The sequence below is a fragment of the Cebidichthys violaceus genome, unplaced genomic scaffold, assembly GCF_023349555.1.
Source record: "Cebidichthys violaceus isolate CVI_PGR_0920_01 unplaced genomic scaffold, fCebVio1.0.p SCAF_27, whole genome shotgun sequence".
NCBI classification, from domain to species: Eukaryota; Metazoa; Chordata; class Actinopteri; order Perciformes; family Stichaeidae; genus Cebidichthys; species Cebidichthys violaceus.
The window spans coordinates 2,661,548-2,683,993 of NW_027176450.1; the positions used below are offsets into that span (position 1 = coordinate 2,661,548).

The following is a 22,446-nucleotide window of genomic DNA, read 5'->3' on the forward strand; positions in this document are numbered from 1 at the left end:
GTATTTCACCTGCGCTCCCTTCTGATACTGTGGTGTGTTTCGGACTTTCCACGCCTCTTCCAAACCACAGTGACATATCTGCGGGTCATATTTGAGCAGTCCAAACCGACTTGAGCTCCTCATCTCTCCAGGACCGCCAGAGGTATCCACAGAACCACTTTGTCTCTGAGGATGGACCACGCTGCTGTCTTGCTGCTGGCTCTCGTGAGCGCCGGGACGCTTCTCCAAGGTAAGCCTCGTTCAAGTCCTAGAATCAGCCTTTGACAATAGTGGACTCGGTCTACCGATGTGGTCTCACATAGGTAACGTTAGCCTACTGTAGCCACGTGACGTTCTATTTAGTCTACTAGTGACTTCGCCTGAACGTTAATACCTGCAGAGTGAAGCCACTTCCACCTGAAGTTATTTTAATCTGTGTACTTATTATGTTTCGTCATATTCACATCGTTACTCTGGTTTAGGCTGCAGGGACGGAATCAATGGGAACATCAAATCCATCTTTGGTTTCTAAATAGAAATATTAGCCTATCGCTTAAAAAGATAAAAAGAAAGGAAGGAAGAGAAGAGAATGGCGTGTAGCTAAACTGAAAATCTTTATCCTTATTGAAACTTTATAGCAATTCATGTACGAAGAGCTCTGCCAGCTTGACATGTTGGATGAACTCGTTCCTGTAAATAAACAGGTGTGCAGCTCTGACTGAATACAGGTGTGTGTTTAGATCATCTTAACAAGTTACATTAGATAAAGCCCTTCAGAGCAGTGTGATGGAGCTGGGTTTGAACCCTGGGGTTATGTGTCGCTGCCTTCAGCTCTTTTTAAAAAACATTAATGACGTAGTTGTAATCAGTGAAATCCAAGCCTGTGTTCCTGTTTGTGGTTGTGTTAGGTGTGGCTGTGTGTGTGTGTGTGTGTGTGTGTGTGTGTGTGTGTGTGTGTGTGTGTGTGTGTGTGTGTGTGTGTGTGTTTTTGAATGGGCCAATACGAGGCCAGAGAAAACACACATTCACATTTCATGACTTTGTCATTCATGTTTTCCCTCTCAATGTCTTAATGCTGTCGACTTGTATTTGAATAGAAGATAAGCGCTCCTCCTTCTAGTGTGTGACAACGCAACATCTAATGAGAGTCGTCTGTTTACAAAGCAATTCAATATTCATCGCCCTGAAGGGTGCAACCTGGAATTCTTTTTAAAGTCCCTGGGGCTAGCAAAGCCCTAATTTGGTAATCTATGGTTCAGTCCTGTAGCATATGATCTCTGATGCTGATAGTGAGCAGCTTTTCTTGGTGAAGAAACAGGGGCCTGGCTTTGAAAGAGTTCAAACACAATCAGCAGCGCTGGCACCTCTGACATCGTCTTGTGTCACTTACACATGATAAGTCCGAATAAATGTCCTCCCAGCTCTTATCTCTGAGTTGTGTTTGTGTCACTGGACATCTCTCGGCGTTCACAGAGCTGCTCTTTGTCAGAGCGGTTGGAGGGCGGGCAGTCTGTCTGGCTGGTGGCTGAGTGTGTGTGTGGTGGGAGGAGGTGATTGGCGCTTGAACACTCGACACAGCCAGGGTCACTGTCTCCATCACTTGATGCTATCTGGCCTGTGTCCGGATCAGCGACTCCACAGGAGGAGGGAGCGCATCATTTTGTGTGTTTGTGTGCGGGATTCACATTACAATCATGATAAAAATCCATATTTACCCTCCACATAGTGACAGATAGCAGCGCAGTAGATAGCAGCTGAAGTCAGTTTTCAGCTTGATCTCTAGCATTCCTCACATCAAAGAGGGAAGGCTTTCAAAGGGACTCTCAGACTTAGAAGTTTGAAGCCACGGGAGGCTTTTAGGGGTGACTTTAGAGGGGTGAGCTGCCTGCACAGATGTGAGCGGATACAAAGTGTGGGCTGTTGGAAAAAAAAGTAGAGGTGAATGGTGGTAAACACCGTTTGGAAAAGTCATCTTTGTTGACAGAGAATGGCATTTTAAGAGAGAGGTTTCTCACATTAGGTGTGTCAGGTAATGGTGAGCACTTTCATATAATTTAACACCCATTTTAGCTCTGCAGTGATTTCTAGGTCCACTTTAAAGAGCTTCTGTGGACTGTTGTAGAATGTTAGTAATAGTGTCCCCAATAGGTAATAAGAGAGCCTTGGGGCTGTTACAATTTTCCAGCTAGTCATACTTGTAGTGACACATTCATATAGTTATGACCATTATGATGGGAAAGAGGCTCTTATTAGCAGCCCCCTCATTCATTCTAGTGGTTACACTCCATTGACGCAGCGAGGGTGCCAATGCAGAGGGCTACGGCAAACATTAGGCACAGTCATCGGGAAGGACAAGTGAACCTAACCACAAAAAGTGACCCTCATTTGGCAAGGCATACATACAAGCACACATTCCTGGTTAGACTAATGCCATATGTCTACTTGTGACTGATTGTCACCGTGATAGAGTTGTGAAATTCTGTCAGATAAGATAAGATAAGATAGACTTTATTGTCCTGAAGGAAATTTGTCTTGGAAACATACAGTGTCTGCAATACAAAAAACACCACAAATAACATATTGCATACCTACAGTACATACACAGACTGTCGCCAGTCCACATACACACACACACACACACACACACACACACACACACACACACACACACACACACACACACACAGTACCTACAGTACATGCACAGACTGCCACCAGCCAACAAATACATTTCACGCTGTACAACACACCTGTAGTGTATAGTTAAGATAATACAAATAAATTACGCTCTGACTAGCTTCCCATTTAGGGAGTCTCACAGTGATATCAACCGCTGTTCAGTGTTTTGTGCCTTTAAGCCTGCAAACTCATCTTTTACTCAAACTGGACTTCCAGAATCATATTTCATGTTTCAATGTTACCTGAGGCAATAGCAGTGGAGTCTACTTTACATGACATTTGTTTTGTGAATGCCTCAAAGCTCTACGCTTCTGCAATGTGAGTTCAGGCAACTCTGAAAATCCCCCAACAACAGAGACTTTAAACTGTAGCCTTTGGCTTTGTTTGCTGACCCTCACGTGGATTTAGGAGGAACCATATTTCCGACAGCACCTCAAGGCAACATACATACTCAATAATAAAGACCTGCAGTCCTGTCCCCTTTATAAGATGGCCTTTGTTCCACTAACCAGATAGTGTAGGTCTGCTGTATTAGAGATACTGTTTAACTAAGATATGGGCCTGTTTCTGCCTCAATGACAGAAACCTTCATTGGACAGAACAGGGAGTAGTAAAAGCTACTGAGGAGAATCTAACCTGGGGGTGAGGTGGCACTTTGGCGCCCTGTTGTCCCTCTTTCCTCTGTTGTTGGTATAACAGACCAAAACTCCATTCTTGCAACAAAGGGAGGCTCATAAAGTTAAGTTTGAATAAAATGTAACTTCTAAGTTTTACATTAGTTCCTGTTGGCCTTGATCCCAGCACTGCAGGGAGGATAATCTAAATGATCATTGTTGAAAAAACAAGATATTTATTAACTACCAGTTAAAGACACACTCGGCAAATCACCGAATTGGCACATTGCCAGATAAGCAATAAATCCTCCCAATGGCATGATGTCTCTTCATCTTATCGCGGTATTATTATTAATACTTAAATGTTAAATTGTACTTTAAATGGGTTAGGGTTACTCTGGTGTCAAGCTGTGATCCTTTCTTAGCACTGATGATAATTCATTCCAGTCAGGCTGTAATTATATTCTACACAAGTACTTTGAAATGTACCTAAGTACAAATATGCGCAGAGGTGAAGCTCCCTTAAACCAAACTGTCTCCTCTTTAAAATAATTTAAAAAGGAGTTAATAAGGAGGCTGCTGCTGGAAGTGGGGACAGCCAGACTAGATAATGGATGTGGTATGCAGCGGCATTTCTAGTTGTTTCAGCTTGGGGGACGGGACGGTTTGAAATGCTATCTCCATCTGCCCCGACATGGCTCGGCTCGTCTTTTTCTGGAGGGAAAATACCTTTTGTGGGGGTCGGTGGTGGTGAGGGAGGGGAGGGGTGGATATGTGAGGAGAGAGGGGGGGCAGCTACCTTCAACCACCTTCATCCAACAACAATCCAGCAGCCGAGTTCTGAAAGGTCACAGTGTGTTTGAAGCCCCACCTAAATCTTTCTGTCAGATGGCTTTAGTTTGATCTGTTATTCAGAAAGCCCTGTTCAGACACGTCACATGAACATCCCATAACTTAGCTTTTGTCACGTGAAAGGGGTTGAAGGTTTACACGGTTCCTCTGTGGGTTGAGAAAACTCCTCCTCCCATGAGCTGGTGGTCAAATCATTTCAAAACCGTGAAAAACCGTCATTCAGTGGTTTAACTAAATGCAACGGTGTTTTCTTTAAATTCTGAAAAGCTGACATTTGGGAGAAACAAAGTCCTCACCTCCAGCAGCGCTGATATGTTAAAGAGCTGAGGCAGTTTGGGACGTCAGGAGGATAATCTCACCGATCAGAAGAACTGTAGTTATAGTATTCAGTCTACAGTAGGGATACAGTAGGGTAGTACATCAGGGATTCAGCAGTACTGCAGGGCTCAACAGTAAGGGCTGCCAGGTTGCCATAGACAACCATTTTGAGAAATTGGCAACCAATTATTGGCCATCACTTTGTAAAAGAAAAAAAAGAAAGAATTGGGACAGTAAATTGTGCTTCCTAAATAAATTAATTTTAAACATTTGTGGCATGAGTAATATTTAATACTGCTGTTAGAACCAGGTGACAAGTTCCACTAACGCGCCAACGTCACAATCAAATGTGCAAATTCATTGGACCGACAGGACGTTTGTGAACTATCGGCATCTTTGAGCTGGATGGAAAATTATACCAACATACACACGACATGTTCACATGGCAACTAAACGCTGATGCTTGTTTCCCAGCCTTGCAACCATTTTTAGAAGTTAGTGTTGAGCCCTGTACAGTTTCCTCACTCCAGCTGGATTAACAGCTGGAGTCAAGCAGGCAGGCAAAGTGGCTCTATTTAATTCATTAATTTGTTAATGAAAAGCATTGTGGAATAAATACACATCCTAGAGACACACATGGTCTTTAATAATCTGTCCTCTCACAGCTGCAAAATTAAATCATTTTTACACAGCTTCATCATTAACTTTACCTTCTTTGAAACGATTTTCCTTTCCTTTATTTACTAGGTCTGTTTTATACAAAATGAACACAAGTTACATCTTACTTAAAGCAGTACAATGCTCCTTCACATCTTGAACCAGCAGCACAATTCTCTGGTGATAATAATATGTTTGTCTGGCCAGGGTGTGACGCTTTATGACAAAGGACCATGAGGTAACCTATCACTGCAGAGTAATGTTGTGAAGTTACAACAACATAGTTAATGTTTGTCTTCTGTGTCTGTCTTCTGTGGCCGCTCTATGTGGAGGCAGTAATAACAGTTTGAACCTGTTGCTGCTGCACAGAGCAAAGGGAGACTCAGTAGGGAGTAGCCCTCTCAGTCCCTTTTGTCAAGGTAAGAAGTGTGTCTAATGCTGGGGCCTCTCATCAGGCTAGCTTGTGTGTTGGGCAGTATAAGCCCCCCCCCCCCGCAGCTTTCAACAACTCCCCCAACCAAAAATGCACCTTGCTCACCGAAACGTCCAGAAAGAAGCAACAACAGTAGCTGAAACCAAATGAGATCATGGGTAAACCCACGCCCACACACACTCACACACACAACTTCTCGTGAGGCAGTATGATTCATGTGGCACTTTTCTCCCCGTGGTGAGTGTCAGGTTGTTTCCATCTTGTAACGATATTGTGGGGAAATCATTTCACAGGTCATGAAAGCATGACTGCATGCATCAAAACAAGAAGTGAAACATCTGCAGATGAGAAGCAGCTTTGTTAAATGTGCAGGGAAATTAGAATTCAATGAAGTCCACTAGCATCTTCTCAAGAATGAACTCTGCGGGGAAACGTTCACAAAATGAGGCAGCAGGGGAGTGAAAGCAGTTTTGTAACTTGTGTTTCTGACTTAGTGACTCATTTACTGACGGGCAAAACAAGAGTCAAGCTGTTCTGAAAGTAATAGAGGGAGTCTTTTTGTACCAGTAATGCTTTAAATCCCATGTAGGAATGTGAGATGGAGAGTCTGCTCATTGATGGAGGAACTGTCCCTGGTGATGTCATGGGAATTATTTATTCTGCCAAGCTCAGAAAGACCCGTAAAAATGTCCCTGTGCACTGAGGAATAATTTGATTATGTATTAAGGAATGCCATTAGGTAGTAATAGAGAGTGACAGGAAAGTATGGTGGCTGGAGGTGTGGGGGTCCACAGGTTGGACTCAAAGGCCTCTTCTTCCTTTTACAGGTAAAATGAAAATATTAGAGAGTCCCTAGCTGATGGTGTTGATGGGGGAAGTTGGTGTTGGTAGCAGAGCACATAAAGCCTTTTTACACTGAATCAGTGCGAAGAAGCTTCTGTTCTTTTGTTTGCCTCCAGCCCTGACTGCTGTCATTTGAGCCGTCACAGAGATGGGCCTTCTATTAGCCTTAGCTAGAGGACCTTCTCAATCCCCCTGGAACCACACTCCCTACTGTGCGTACATGGACATTTAAATGAAAGCTTTATCATCAATATTTTTAATTGGCAGTGAAAGAAAAGCTAATGAATGTGGTGTTTTAAAGACATTTTTTTCCTTATATTTGTATAGTTGCTGGTGCTGTGTGTGTGTGTGTGTGTGTGTGTGTGTGTGTGTGTGTGTGTGTGTGTGTGTGTGTGTGTGTGTGTGTGTGTGTGTGTGAGATTTAGGGTCCTGAATGAATGACGTAGAGTTAGCATGCTGTGCGCACAAACACTATTATTTATGTAGATAAAAGGTTATTCCTACACAGAAGCCCCAGCTGTGCGGAGCAGAGAGGACCCCTGAGGCTTTAAATAAAAGATAGAATAAATGTAATTGCAATTGGCAGCTCACTTTATAGTTACTGAATATATTAGTAGAGAGAAGGAGTGGAACAGAATTTGAAGACAGATCTGTTTGGTGGGCCACCCTAGGGGACAGACTTAACAATCTGATATATTCTGTACTGATACTGAGGAGACTGAAAAAAGCTGTAACTTAGTGAGCTAACATACAAGTATCCAGATCCACCCAGTAGCTGAGGTATTTGTAAAACTCAGCATCATCCTTTACTCCTGACTGACGTCTTTCTCATTGTTGAAGTGAATGGTAACAAACCTCCTGGGATCCTATTATAACTCACTCAAAACACAAAGAAAATCAATAGCCATGAAAGATGTCTGATGAGATGACTCCTGTAACCAGTGGTCATTACCGCAGCCTCAGATGTCAGCGAGCCGGATGCAGCTGAGAGTGGCCCCTAAAAGGAACCAGAGAGGAGAAAAAGCTCCATTACCACTGAGTTGAAGGAGGTCTGGAGAAACAGCATTCATTCTCCTCCCTGGAGATTTCACAAGCCTGTATTCTACCACCTCACAGGTAACATTCAAACTTAATGGAGACATCGCACAGAATGGTGCAGCATTCAGTATCTGAGTATATATGAGTTAATGAAGAAATGCAGGTCTCAGGATAAGCAATGATCCCTGAATCCTTGGATTAACTCACTGAAGAGACAACCTGATGCATTTACATTATGTGGATAGACCATTGAACCAGCTACGTACTCAATGAAGATATATAGAAAGATGAATGATAGCCTAACAGATCCATGAAAGAATATTGCTGGAGGACTCCACACTAAACAGCCTGATCATAGATACTTACACGTACAATGGACTAATATGAAACCAGCCGGACACAGTTGTTAAAAGTTAATTGTGTATTCTCTCAGATGTCTATTCATTGACAAACAGACTGTGCCAGTTTCTAAACTAAACACAGACTTGTATATTTATGAACATGACCACCTGCTATTTGAGAAGCAAGCATTTGACCTGCTGTTTGACCTACATTCAGGAGAGGTTCAGGTTCAGGTCAGCTGGGTTCTGTTGAGCTAAAAAAAAATTAAGCTATGCGAGCTGCCTCATGAAATACTTCTACAATACAATAATGAAGTCAGTCATTAGCTGCCTAATTATTCTTGCCAGAAGAAAGTTCAAGTCCACCTGATGCAGATATGCTGAAAACTGTTTGCATAGGGTGCACATATCAGCCTCACTCTTCTCTGTTTGTTAAGGTGTCAAAACACCTGTGACATTTAACAAAAGTCTGCTCTGTGACTTCCTCCACCTTTTGTTTCACAATATTTAATTTCCGCACAAGCAGGTTGTCGTTTTGCAGACAAATCCTGACCATCTTAAAGACAGCTGGATTTGACAGAGAAGCATTTCTCTGCATGCCAAAATATTGTGTTACACATTGTATATGTAGGTAGGGCACAAACATGCATGAGGGGCAGAGGGCACAGCGCTGTGTTTAGGCCTAATACTGTGCAGGCAGGGGGATGTGGAGTCTGTGTTGCAAATTCCTTCTTGCTGACAAAGAGTGGTGGCTGACAACACAGGCAGCAGAGGAGACAGGAAAGTGGGTCATGTTGACATTGTTTGCTGCTTTTAATTGGTGCATCCCAGTGGCTTCACAAAGCAAGCATTCATCTCATGTTTCCCCCTGAAGGGTCCTAATGCCTGATGAAAGCACTGCAGTTGTACATCACCCTGTTTGTGTTAAACCAGCTACAGTTTACTGCACCTACCAAGTCCCCAGCACTTCAGCTCCCCGATTCTTTGTAAGCATCCAAATAATGGTGCTGCTACTGTTGGATGTTGTTATTCAACAGCCAAGATGCTTTGGACTCAACAGACTGACTTGAATGAGCCGGCAAGGGTTCAAACCACAGCTTACAATGCAACTTCAATGTTCTCCTAGTTAGGATATGCCACTGAAGACATGATGAATTATTTCTGACTCCTTTTATTGTGAAATATTTTGTGTGTTGTACTTCTTGGGTTGTACAGAGATGAAACATGGTGTGAAAATGTACAACTACACTCTGGATTGAAAACTTTTGTTTAATTAACACAGCAATTTGTATGGAGGAGAGTATTGATGGCATTGTGGCTTTTATTTTATAAGGTATCTTGGGGAGAGTAAATGCAAATCAAATTCTGCAGTTCCTTCGGCACGAATGCTAAACACACCTTGATGCACGGGTAGTGAACATCGGGAGGAGAGCAAGTTTCATCTGCATAAACATGTATGTGTCTCCTCTTTCCCAAACACTTAGGAATGCTGCAGTTTGGGAATATACAATACAGCTTTCAGATGCACAGCCAGTGCGCTCCTGACCATACACATTGTCCGACTCCATGTCGTCTGGCTCGGTTAAGGCCAAAAAGAAAAGGCCGTTCTCTTGAAGCTTTTGTTTCTCTTTTCAAATTGCTCTTACATGAGCTTGGACAAACAGCGAGTTTCTATCTGTAACATCCTATTGAGCAGTCATGAGACAAAGAGAGATTTGTCATCCCAGCAGGCAAAAACTGTACTTTCTATCCTTTGAAATACTGAACCCCACAAGGATTTCAAAACAAAACACAAAGCAATTGTGAAAATCATTATTTAGTAGAATTCATGAGGCTTTTTCAGTCCTAGTCTATGACTAGATTTGCGATGTTTTTTCACTTCCCTCCTTGACTTCCCTTAAAATGTTGCTGGTGTGTTTTGCTGTTCTCCCTCCAGCTTGCTGTGTCTGTTGGTAATCCTAAACCGCATGCAGCCTGAAGCTGCTGGCTTTTGGTTGTAAAGCTGACAGCCACCTCTACAACACAATGCTTCATATAGGACTTTTGTTGTGGATCTCCAGCGCTGTGGAGCTTCTCAGGTTTCAGTCCTGGGACAGAGGAATGCTGCCCGTTCTCATCCTCATGTTCACACAATGTGCAGGAGTTTCACATGAATACATCTTAAGGGGATTACCACTGAATGTCTGCCATTACTACCTGTAGAACATTTATATCTGTATTTATTTAGCATTAAAGACGTGAAGAGAAAGGGAGTGTCCCTCCCTCTGATCTGTGGTGACACATGGTAGCTCCATAGAGAACAAGGCAGAAAATATGAAAAAGGTGTCTGTCACAGCTGCTAATAGCACCATATTTTAATAAGGAACACCTGAATGTTATAATTGAGACAATTATTCTCGGTAGGCAGCGGTCTGGGTCTCAAAAATGATCCGTTAATGATATTTGAGTGACAGTCTACATTTAAGATTTCATTTGACAAATGTTATTTTTCGTAACTATTGTGGTGTGTTTATGTGCTAAAGGAATAGTCTAAATTTCAGGACACCTGTGCTGGCGGCTGTATACTGTAATATTTAGTTCATGTGCAGTTTTGGCTGAATAATAAACAGAATCTGCAGCTTTGAAATGTAGAGAAGTGTTATATGTTGACAGCAGTTTGGCTCTGTCACTGGCCTTGTAGCTGTTTTTTGCTTTCATGTTTTAAGCTGTGCCTGAGTGTCTTTAATATTAATGTTTTGACTCTCATGCATCATATTGAAGTTATGAATCTGAAAGTGAGTGCTACTCTTTTACGGAAGGACTCAAACACAAAGATGTTTTATTTCTTGAAGCTTTCCCTTTTAGTTAACAACAAGCACTTCAAACTGGAACACATAGCACTATGGAAACATTACAGGTCTTTAGGTCTTAATCTCGAGCACACCCACCAACAGCTCCATGGTGCTGTGGATTTTCAATGCCCACTTCATTGCTGGGATTTGTGAAAAATGAGGTTGGGGGAATTGGGAATGGTTGCACTGCACACCTCACCATCCAGAGTTAGTTTGGCGTTGTGTTTACACATCTCTTTGCTGGAGCTACACTGTTTATTTACAGTCTACAGACTGCAATTGTAAGCAGTGATTGAGAGATTATTCTATTGAATGGTGCTAAGACCTGTCATTATGCATGTCTTAAACTTGTGTTTACTGCCTAGGGCTCATCTCGGTCGATCTACTTTTTTAGCTGTCGGTGTTGTTCTTCTCTGTTTCTGTTGTTTAGTCTGCATCATTAGTGCTGCACGATTAAGGCCAAAATGATAATCACTATTATATTGATCAATAATGAGGTCACAATTATTTATCATGATTATTCCTTGATTTTAAGGACAAAATATTTTTCATTATAATTTCACATTAAAATGAACAGAGCACTGCTTTCTAGGGGTGGGGGAAAAAATTGATACAGCATAGTATTGCGATGTTTTGCGTGGCAATATTGTATCGTTCTTTTATTATATACATTTTTTGGTACTAGAATAATAAAATCAATTGCTTTTTCAGTCAAACTCTCAACATGGCTCTTAACTAACAGTGCGAACCACGCTAACGGTGCAGACAAATGCAACAGTGCTGACCGAGCTGTGTTTACCTGGGGGGGGGGGGGGGGGGGGGGGGGGGGGGTGTGCTGTGCTACCGTGGTGACGCCGTTGGTTGGGACAGCGTTATCAGCTGTGACTAACATGCACTAATAAAAGCATGCACGGCCGGTCAACAGAGCAAAGAGAAGCTCTGATAACAAAACACAGAGAGAGAGTTCATTCTCTGCTCAGGTAGACATTACTCCTCTATATCTTTACATACATAATAGCTGTTAGCTGCTATGGTAATGCACTGATGTCATTTATTGCTCCTTTAATTGTGGAAGGCCAAAATTGTGATTGTGATTAATATTTTGACTAATTGTGCTTTGGAGAAATACAGTTTCACAAACTTAGCAGGCATTCTGTTTTTCTGGGCGTTGGGTTAAATTCACCCTACTAGACAAAAGTACTTTTTGTGACTTTAATCTCTGTCTGCTCTTTTGTTGCCGTTCCTTTCTCCTTACATGCACCCAATTATAAACCAGTCAGTCCGGCCATGCACAACATTACTTGGTACATGGTGTTTCCTGCATTTAAAATATAGATTTCAGTTTGTTCTTTTGTTGTGCATCAGAGCCACAGTCTCAGCAGTACACTGCAAACACCGCCTCCTTTCCCTCGCTCATAATCATTTCATTCTTTATTAACTCCTGTAGGAAGATCCTCTGATTACATCAAGTCAGCAGCCCTGGTGCTGGTAGTGAGTCAGCGTTCTGCCGGTGGACACTTCAGGGCAGCGGGTGGTCTGACAGTGGCCATGACAGTAGTGCAGTTACTGACAGTGGTCTGTCAGACAGCACAGTGGTCTGACAGTGGCCATGGTCTGTCAGTAACTGCACCACCTTGCCACTGATCCTCTCTTACTGAGAGTAACTCAGAGGAAATGTGACTGCAATCTCATGCAAAATGCAAAAGCTGCTGACAACAATATGCTTAATTTAGCAATGTCGTCTAAAAGGAACTTTTTAATGCCAATTTTTATTACATTTTCCACAAATGAAACTGAATTTGGTCTTTTATCTGTAGATTTAATTTATACTGTCTTATCTTTCAAAAGCTCATAACTTGGTTGCTCTTCTGTGCACACGTTAAACTGCTGTGAACTGGAATTCGTATTGAGGAAACACTTATCTGAGTGTTTAGGGATGCTTTGTGCTGCGTTTGTCCTGGCTATGACTTCAGTAGAGACAGCTAGCTGCTGCCAGATGAGATGACAAGACAGATCTCATACTAGTGCTGCTCCACAAGCCAAGTTTTTCTTTCAGATGGACTTGCAAGTTAATGTCCCACTGTACTCTTTGTCAGGAATTTTCTTGAATTTAATTTTAGTAAGCACTCGTTGAGTTTCTTAAGGTGGTATAAGGTTGTTCAAATGGAGATCACAGGAGTGTCAAGTAATCTTCAAATAGTTGAGGTGTTTTCACTGTCATCATCATATTACTTCAGAAATAAAGAAATAAGTTCTCATATGAGCTGCAACAAAAGAACCTTCCCAGCAGCCCTAAGATCTGTGATCCAGGCAAACATCACTATACACTGTTACCTGCATGAAATGCTCATAATGTGAGAAGTTGTCAGATCAGTCCAGAGAGAGAAGCGTGGCTCGTTGGTACAGATGTCAGAAACTTTCTTGTCAGAGTCAGAAAAATCCACCAACCTAAGGGACACAGGGCCGAGAACGTGAACCTACAACACAAGTGTGATGCCTGTGATTGTATGTTAGGATATAATTTGTTGTGAACAGACAAGATAGTGTTTCAGGTAAAATTCCACAGGCATGATTACTCGTCTTTGAGCAATCTTGGAACCCACTGGCTATCGGTCTGAGGGCGATAAGCCTCTGGGGGCATGGGGCTCTATTTCTGGGGTTCTGGAGTATAGCCAGCGGATATCCGGGCCAAAACTTCTTTTTCCATGTGCTGCTCATTGTTCTCAGTTTGATGAGCAACTGGAGATGAGAGACATTGTGATCAACCGAATTATTTCACAAGTAGCCAGTTTACAAGCTCATTTAAAATGTCATATATAATCCTTTATAAGCTCAGTTAAACCAAGAAAAAGCTAACTCTCACCTCTCTGGCGGGTGAGGAACCGGAGCTGGTGCCGTTGTTGGAGCGGTACCAATTAGATATAGTCTGGCTCATCGCCACGCATAGCAATGGTTCTGGAGCCAAACTCCTGGAGAGGGGCTGGACTTTAGATGGTTGCCTCTATGCGACTGCGAGATACTATGATTAAACGTTATTTTTATTTACTAACTGTAGCTTTAACCCATCCTAAGCATTTAAGAGCAGACATCTGAAAAAGTACTACACTGTTTACCTCATTTCCAGCTCCCCTTACTCATCATATCTGTCTCCCTCTCAACAGGGAATTCCACACACTGGAATTTAGTCAGGACAAAATACTCAGGGAAAACAAATCACTACAACATTCCGTTAACAGTCTGACCACTCAGTTCAGCCCTGTAGCGTCCTAAAACAAAGCCATGAAAGAGACTACTCTGGACTTACAAGCACGCAGCATGAGATTTCATTTTGCTTTCACTGGAACAAACCCAAAACGACCCTGAAAAATCAGTGAATGAATTTATGACCACACAGCTGAAACTACATGAAGAGACAGTGAACAATATCACAGTCCACTGTGCACACTGGGGCTGAAGAACTCCAACAACCGACCACGGCCGATCATGGTGAAATTTGATCTCTACAAACAAAAAGAACTAGTTCAACGACAAGGGAGACAGCTGAAAGGACCTCCACCCTTTCCAATGCTCTCTCTCTCTCCCTCTCTCTGTCTCTGTCTCTCTCTCTCCTCTCCTTATCCCTCCTTTTTTCTCTCCTGCTTTAGCTCTTTCTATCTCATTCTATTAAAGACACGTATCAACTATTTACCCACCAAAGATTAGATAACTCCTTGCCCTGGAAATCAAGGAACACCATACACATCAAACACTGGAAAAACATAGTTAAAAAATATATATCAGAACAGAACTCCACTCCATCTGGTCCTGACCTGCTGTACCCTGCTGTTCTCTGCTCTGAGGCCAGGAGTATTAAGGTCTAATTTTAACTTCAGTACTGGATGAGAACCACTGGAAGCTCTGCCTCTTTTGGCCTTATTGAGGAAATACCAGGGTGATCTCCCATGGACCAGTCAGAGATAACATTCACCACCACCAGGCTGTTTCTCAGAATAGTCTCAGCATTCAGGTATTTCCTCCTGGACTACTGCCTCTTTGAGACAACACTCTTAACTCAACAGCGGCTTGTGAGTCAATCTCTCTGACATTTCTTTTTCTCACCATGTATCTTTCAACACTATTGCTGAAAGCTGCGACAAGGTTTTTCCGAGCATGTTTACCACTGATAAGAAAGCAGGGTGGCATTTCTGTTTCAAGGGATACTTCTGGAAAGATCCCTATCTCTCTCCTCCGGGGAGAGCGAGACAAAGAACACACCTAATCTCAAAGTTGTCTGATACTGAAACCAATGGTGCAGTTTTCTGTCATGGCCACCCAAATAAAAGGTAGCCCTTTCCTCATTGAGAAGGCTCCGCACACATTTACTGTGCAAAGGTGCAGCACATGTCATCCGTTCTTGTGACTCTTGCTGACATATACAGCAGCTAATAAAGCTAACCTGAGGTCACTGAGGAATGGGCTCCTCTCCAGCAAGACCATCTCACTGCCTCTGCTCTGGCTTGCACTTGGCCTTTCTTTAGCTCTCTCTTCTCTGGCTAGTCCCATGTGTTAGTACATTTATATTGAAGTGCAGCCATTCAGTTGATCTACTGTTTTGTATTGTTTTCACATTGTCTTGTTCTGTACGATGGCACCAGCCGCCTTATTTGGAAAAAACAGATTCTATCTACATGGACTATTGGACTATTGAGTGAGCATGTACCTACAGTACATGTGTTGTCTGCACTAACATAATGACGTTGACTTTAGGACTTTTTACACTCTTTACATTATCCACATTTTGCGTATCTTCCTCAGAAATGATGAGGGGGGGCGGTGACAGAACTGTCATTTCACATATTTAAAGTTAAAAAGGATTGCTTGTGTCCACAGAGGAAGAAAAAACTGTGATATGCAAATGAGCCCGAAATACAGAGTGGATAAGCTTTGTTCTCCCTCTCTACCTCCCTTTCACTCCCGAGGCTTGAGCCATGACATGCAGCTTTGAAGAGGGATGCTTTGGTGCAGTCAAGAAAGCTGATGTGGCCCTGATAGGCTTGTTGGCTGTTTTGATACTCATTGAATTCAGTAAATCATGTGCAAAATAAATAAACAGATTGCCTGCGGAGCTAAGTCATTCAATCCATCTCAGTTTCATTTGAATACAAATTTACTCCACATCTAAACTCAGTCAAAAGAGAAATTCTGGCTGCACTGTATGTGGCAACCTGAAGAAATAATGAGGAGTCATTTTGAGCATAAACTGGTCATAATGAGTAGAACAGTCTGTTCTTTTTGACTGGAGAATGTTGGTCAAGTTTAAACATGTAGAGTTCTCCAGGAGCTGATCATATAAAGAAAACTGGTTGAGTGCTTGAGGGCAAAATTCCAACTTGTTTTTGAACAGACAAAGGGAGTTTCTATATTTCATACACTAAACCATCAGTGAGAGCGCTTTAAAATGAGGGAGGATTGTAAACCAGGGTTGGAGCAGGATGTGGATTATGTAAGCAATAAAACAATATATGAAGAAATCAAAAATGCATGAAACAGTTGCAGAATGTAAACAATTATTATTGTGCAAACTGCAACATGGTAAGAAATAGATGAATGAATAAATAAATAAATAATAAGTGAGATATGCCAACAACTTTCTTTTCTTTCTCTTCCTGTCAAATGCAATGCTTCGGGGCAAATGCCTTTTCCAGCGATGTCTGACCCTTTGTGGCTTCACTGTTTCAGTGACGCACGTAATCACACTCTGTGTATTCCTACACCTTCTGTGCTGTGTTCACAGACGTTATTAGTGTCAGCGCCACTGGCAACAACAATGGCTATAGTCAGTTGTTTAAAAATCTGAAACTTCCAAACACCAGACACAGTTTTTCTCTTAGAACACTTGTTCCTCTGGTGCATCTCCGGTTTCTCTCGCTTCATCCTCCATCTCTTTTCTGTTCTTGAATGTGCAGTAGAGCCTCTCCCAACTGTTAAGCAGCTTTAACGTCACCCAGCATGCCGTTCGGCTGTCTAAATTAGTAAATGAATAGTTTAAATGTCACACATTGTTGTGTGCCATGGTGTTTGATCTGTTGACTAGAGATAGTTTGGGATTTAACTATGGTGTTTTCAAGATAGATGATCTATAATAGGAAAGTAAAACCGGTTTACTGGGTGAATCAGTATACTACCCAGTATTACCCTGTCAATAAAAAAAAAAGATGCTGCATAAAATAAAATACAAATAGCAGGACATTAATATACTGTATAAGAGACCTCTACACCAATGGCAATAGATGGAATATATATTGGTCACATCATGGCTGTTAGGGTTATTCATGCTTGCCCACACATGACCTCTTTACAGAAGGTGTGTGAATGTGAGTGAAATTTCACATTTTGTTGCATTTAAGTTGTTAACATGATTCAAGATCTGAGCTGAAGATGCAGTTATGTGACACCTCTAAAGAGTTTCTCTCTGGATAAATGTCCCATTAACATTCTAGTAACCTGCTAAATCACATCAATGTCTATTCACACTTGCTATTGGAAAATAATGAGATTTTCTCCCGTTGGCGGAGGAGTAGAATAAAACTGACAGGAGGAGAGCAGACATATAATTACTGATAAAGGTGTAATTATGATGATTCAATGCTTGGACTGAAGTGATCATGCACAGCAGTTTTATGTGGGGCTCATGCTGCTCTGCTGTTGATAGAGCATTCTAGTGCTCAGACGTCAGTCTGTCAGATTGGTCCGTGTGAAAACCAAAAACTCCTCATCAGGAAGTCACGTGTGCTTGAAACAAACTCTGCTATTAGCAGTCGAGTCCTTAAATCTCCCTCCGCCTGTCAAATCGTTCCAGAGGAAATTATTAATTTCCTTTTAATGGGCTGTTGGCTTTGTATAAACTGGTGCCATCACCTTGAGGATATATTCTTTTCAGCAGATTGCTGTCAGGTGATTTTCCTGCCATTGCTCAGAGACCAACAAACCTGAAAAACACAGGCTGCTACATTCCAGGCATTATGATTAGTCACCACTGTGTCACATCTTACATGTCATATGACTAAAACTTTTTTTTCCCTTTGCAGCTAAAGGCCCCATTGTTTGGCCTTTGTCCCATTTCAGGCCTGGGGCTGTTACATACACGTGCCTGTGTGCCTAGATAATTAGGTTAAAGTGGATGAGAGCTGAAGAACAGAACAAGTTAACTATCATCAAAAACTACAGTTTGTGGATTGTTTGATCCCTCATCTGCATGTTTTTCAATCTTGAATCTTTCGAACCCCATATTGTAGGTCCTAACAGACCATAAAATATGTCCGCAGCCAAAATAAGTAGATTTTTTAATGTTACAAATTTAATTATTATTATTTGAGATAATAAAGCATTGTGAAATATGACCTATTTAAAAAGGCACAAAGGCAAATTCTCCCTTAGTTGACACTCCAGTTGTAAGTAATGGTGCATGAAGTGAGCAGTGTTTCCGGCCCGTCATTTTGAAGCCAGGAGATAACCTTCTGACTGCTGCCTTGTTGACCTTTGTGGAGGAAGAGCAGGGAGAGCGAGGCAGAGGGAGGGGCCAATGCAAAGAGGATGAAATGTGAGTGGGGCCTCATGCACGGTTGACCTGTTTAACACCTGGAAAACTCCTACATCATCTTCTCTGTGTGTCAAAGGTTCTGATATAACAGCATATAAATATACAGTCATGAAAACAAGTAGGTGATATATGTTTTTAAGTGTTACAGTCCATTAAAGGTGAGCCAAAAGTTTAGTCAAACCCAGAGTTACTTAGAAAATCTTTTCCGTAGTATTTGATAGATAATCCTTTTGATATCTACATAGTTCCTAGATAAGGCTGAGATAGGCCTGAGTCCACGTCTTGATGGGCTAGATTGGACTTGTCTTTTCTAGATAACATCCACAGACCTGGTCAGGATAAAGCTCCTTTTCAGCTGACTTTCTCTGTTCAGTGTCCCCCTCCTCCATATCAGCCCAGCATGGAGCTCCTGAGCATTTAGCTGCTGATGGATGCTTTTTTAACCATTTGCTGGAGAGCATCACTTGACAGGCCATGCCCATTAATATCCACTCTGATAACCATGGGGAGTTGTTTCTGGTAATGGACTTCCGCTGAGTCAACACATTCTTTCCCCAGTGTGTCCGCAGCTTGGTCAGTGCTTCTAAGCTCTACGTACTCCATCCCGTCAATATACGCTTGTCACATGTGGCCTTTCAAATAAACTTTGTCTTCACAGGAAGTTGGGTTTAGGACACAAAACCACATATGCCATGTACTGATTTGGCTGATTTGTGATGGGGAGTCTTGAGGTTGTTGTGGTTTTCACACTACATGACTGACTGGAGACAGAGGGTCACACACTACAAGATCTTTTACCAGGAGGAATCCCTGATGAGTAGGTCCGGTCTCTGAACTACGCTTTGTCACCAAATCACACACGAGAAGTGACACGGATGTAACATAGTCATGCCTGTTGATGTGGTCGGTGGCCCATCTGTCTCCACACGTCTCTACTGTTTCCCCATGTAGATCACTCACTGTGTTACTTTTATTCGTGCAAACATCCATCACACACGGTGCAACAACAACTTTGGTCCGTGTTGCAAATGCAACACAAAGCACACACAGGTACAGGCGACTCCTCCGCCATGTTCCCCTCAACCCGTGTTCTGCGCTCTCATTGGCTGTAGCTCCCTGACAGACCCCCAACAGGTCCAGATATTTAGCATCTGAGATGCATCGGTGAGCCTCTCAGCTCGTGTCCTTGAACAGTTCACATGAGCCAACGTGGATTTGCTTCTGATCTGGATATTTTGTCGGCGAGTGGAAAATCAGGGCTAAAGTCGTGTAGATTGAACTGGGCTTTATGTTTAGGGAAAGAGTGTGTTTGATGTTAACTTGATTGACTATTGACTCAAGTGACAAAATGTCAACATGTACTTATAGTTACGCACTAGTGGTGTAACGGACAGCTGTCGATCTGTGATCCGTACGGACACACGTGAACCGCAGATTAATGACAGTTTACCGTTAACTATTACAGTGTGAAATACAGTTTTACTGACGATTGCTCAGTAAAATATGTTTATGCTTTTCCAGTCGCTGGAACAACCAATCTGTGTTGAAATCAACAGGAGGAGAGCTGGTAAGGTTGATAGCATCGCTGACGGCTAACGAACAAAAGTTCCGTTCACTTACATTATGATGCGTTCAGAAAATGAATATTGGGTGAAGGTAAATTATTACGTTATCATGATGTGTTCACATGTAATCTCATAAAATGTAGTGTTGGTGAGAAACTTGAATAAATAAATTTTTTTGAAGATGTTTTCACAACAACATAAATAGATATTAGAGATGAATTATGAGCTGTTTACACTAAGCTCTAATAAAACATTATTTAAACTACTAATGACAAGATTAGGTTAAATCAATAAAAATACAATCTTTTATTTTCTTATCGTTTAAATTGTGTTTTTATGAAGATAAACTATATAACTACTATAAATGATTATAACAAAGTAAAAGGATAACAATTAGAATTTGTGATGGTTTAATTAAACTGACTTCAGAGCAGTTGAAGCAGTTTTGGATGGATGGAGGCTTGTAGACCAGCTGCTGTAATCAAACAACAAATGGATCTTTTATCTGCCAATATGGATCATCAATGATCAGCAATTAGTATAAGCGGCAAAAAAAAAAGATCAGGGATCTCTAAAAGTTATATTTGCTCCCTTTATTCTTTTGTGCTGATCCGATCCGTGAGTTTTATGATCCGTTGCAGCTCAATTACTCACGGAACACAAACAACAAATCCTGTGTTTGTTTGACCCATCCCCCCGCCAGACCTGTGGACTATCTCACACGTTCTACTACGTCGGTTGCTCTTAGCATGTCTTAAGGATGCGGGTGTGTTGACACTACGGCTGCCTCAGTGCGTCGGTGTCGTGCGCCGAGGAGCACTGACACACTGCGACCAAAACTGACGCAGTGGGTTGGCTGGGTATGCACACTTTATGCATGCACGCTAACCACATAATGACAGGGCATCTGCTGCAGGTCAACATTTCTTTGTCTCTCTTAATTGCAGTACTCAGACTGTCTCCTAAACTCAGCACACAAATGCTCGCAGTGCTCGCAGTTTTTGGGCTAATAAGGTGGTTAGTAAGTAAATGAGGTTTACTTTCTAAACAGAAGACGGTCTCATGTTTGTGTCCACCTCCGCTGAAGAGCATAATGTTGATCTCTAGACATGCTGGTGCCTATGCAGCCTGCTGAAGCAGCAGAGGGCATTTTTCCAAAGAGAATGAATTGGCCTCAATTCTCAAGGGAATTTGTCTTTCCATCACCTTCTCCTTCCAGAGGCTCCTTATATAGGGGACACAGAGGCCAGGTTGCAGCTGATGAGGAGGTTTATATGAAGTGTGTGCGTGTTTCACATTGAGAGGAGGCCAGTGGTAACATGGGGTCCCCTGAGAGAGGCAGAAGGAAGCTGAGTTTCTCAACACATCAAAGTGAGATGCAGGACTTTATTCCTTCCGGTTGGAGAGAACGTTTTTTTTTTTCAAAGTGCTCTGCTGTTACAAAACGCAGAGCTGCGGCCACTGATGTGCACATTTCATGTGATTTAAAAACAGTGGCCTCTGTGAGAGAACTAAACCACGAGAACATCAGCATCAACAGAACCACTTCCACATCCAATTCGTCTCAGAAAAAAGCCATCAGTGTTGAACAGTGGCTGAATAAGCAGCTGGGTGGTTTTTCCCACGACGGGTTTGCTTTCCTTACAAAACAAACTTTTTCTTGTTAATTGACACAATAAAATACATGATGACATATGACAAAAATAATATGATGACAAGTCAGCTGGAGCAGAGCTTAGATGTGAAAATGAACTGATTATAATTCAATAGATCCAATTTGTATCTCTTCTATGTAAAGCAATTTGTTTTCTTAACTTGCAGAGGCAGTCATCTGTTATTTGACCTGAGGTTGGAACTGAAATGTTCCCTTTTGAGTGCAGTTGAAGATTTCGCGAATCAAGCATCTGACAACTCGTATCATAAATCTGTTACAGGCCTTTCCAATATTAACCCCAAACATCTTCTCAGAAGCTTTTAATGCGCAGATCTTCAAATCACTTGACAGGTTTTGGCTTCTGATGTTGCAGGTTTCTGTTTGTGCTATTTTCTAAATGTGGTCTACTTCTCAGAAGGAGTCTCATTGGGTTAATTGTTTTTTAATCAGCTTTGCCTTTTGTTCTGGCTTTACTTAACCTTTAATCAATCTCTCTTTCTCTCTGTCATGGTTGAAATATAAAAGGCCGACCCCCTCAGACCCCTCCCCCCCTACTGAGCCACTTCAGAGGCAGTGGGAAGAGTTTGTTTGACCTCCATGACTTCTTCTATTTGTGTGGACTCCTGGCTGAAGGGAGGTACATAAAGAGAAAAATGGATGTTTTGCTTCCAGCCACCTGTTCAACATTTTATCCAGCAGAGTGTGTGTGTGTGTGTGTGTGTGTGTGTGTGTGTGTGTACATATTCACACATGTATATATAAAGGACCGTTCACTTTTACATTGTTTCTTTCCTCAGGCTACAGGGAGAGCAAATAGTGACACAATTTCCTGTTCAAGGAATAGTAATTTCTCCTCACTGGAGTCAAATAAGTAAATATTTACTTGGGTGAAGTTGTAGGTGAAGTAAGTGTGCAAAGCAGAAAGTACAAATCAGACGTGTTTATATGTAATCTGCCACATGAAAATGAAAAACAAGCAGACAAAGCATTTTATTGTGTGGTACAGAAGTCTATCCTAGATGAATCCATATTCTGCAAATCACATTCCGTGAATAGTATCGTA

At 41.9% G+C, this 22,446-nt stretch overlaps 1 protein-coding gene across 2 annotated transcripts in view; it reads left to right on the forward strand.

Moving 5' to 3' along the window:
* The window catches only part of LOC137880119 (CD166 antigen homolog), a 60,645-nt gene continuing 38,199 nt past the window's right edge, over window positions 1-22,446 (forward strand). Inside the window, exon 1 of one of the 2 annotated variants that reach the window (XR_011103790.1) lies at window positions 1-229. Coding sequence is in view for 1 of the 2 variants with exons in the window: in XM_068721260.1 (XP_068577361.1) it covers window positions 172-229 (58 nt within the window). In the remaining variant the exon portion in view is untranslated. The remainder of the gene's footprint in view (window positions 230-22,446) is intronic. The other variant, XM_068721260.1, reaches the window with a different exon arrangement.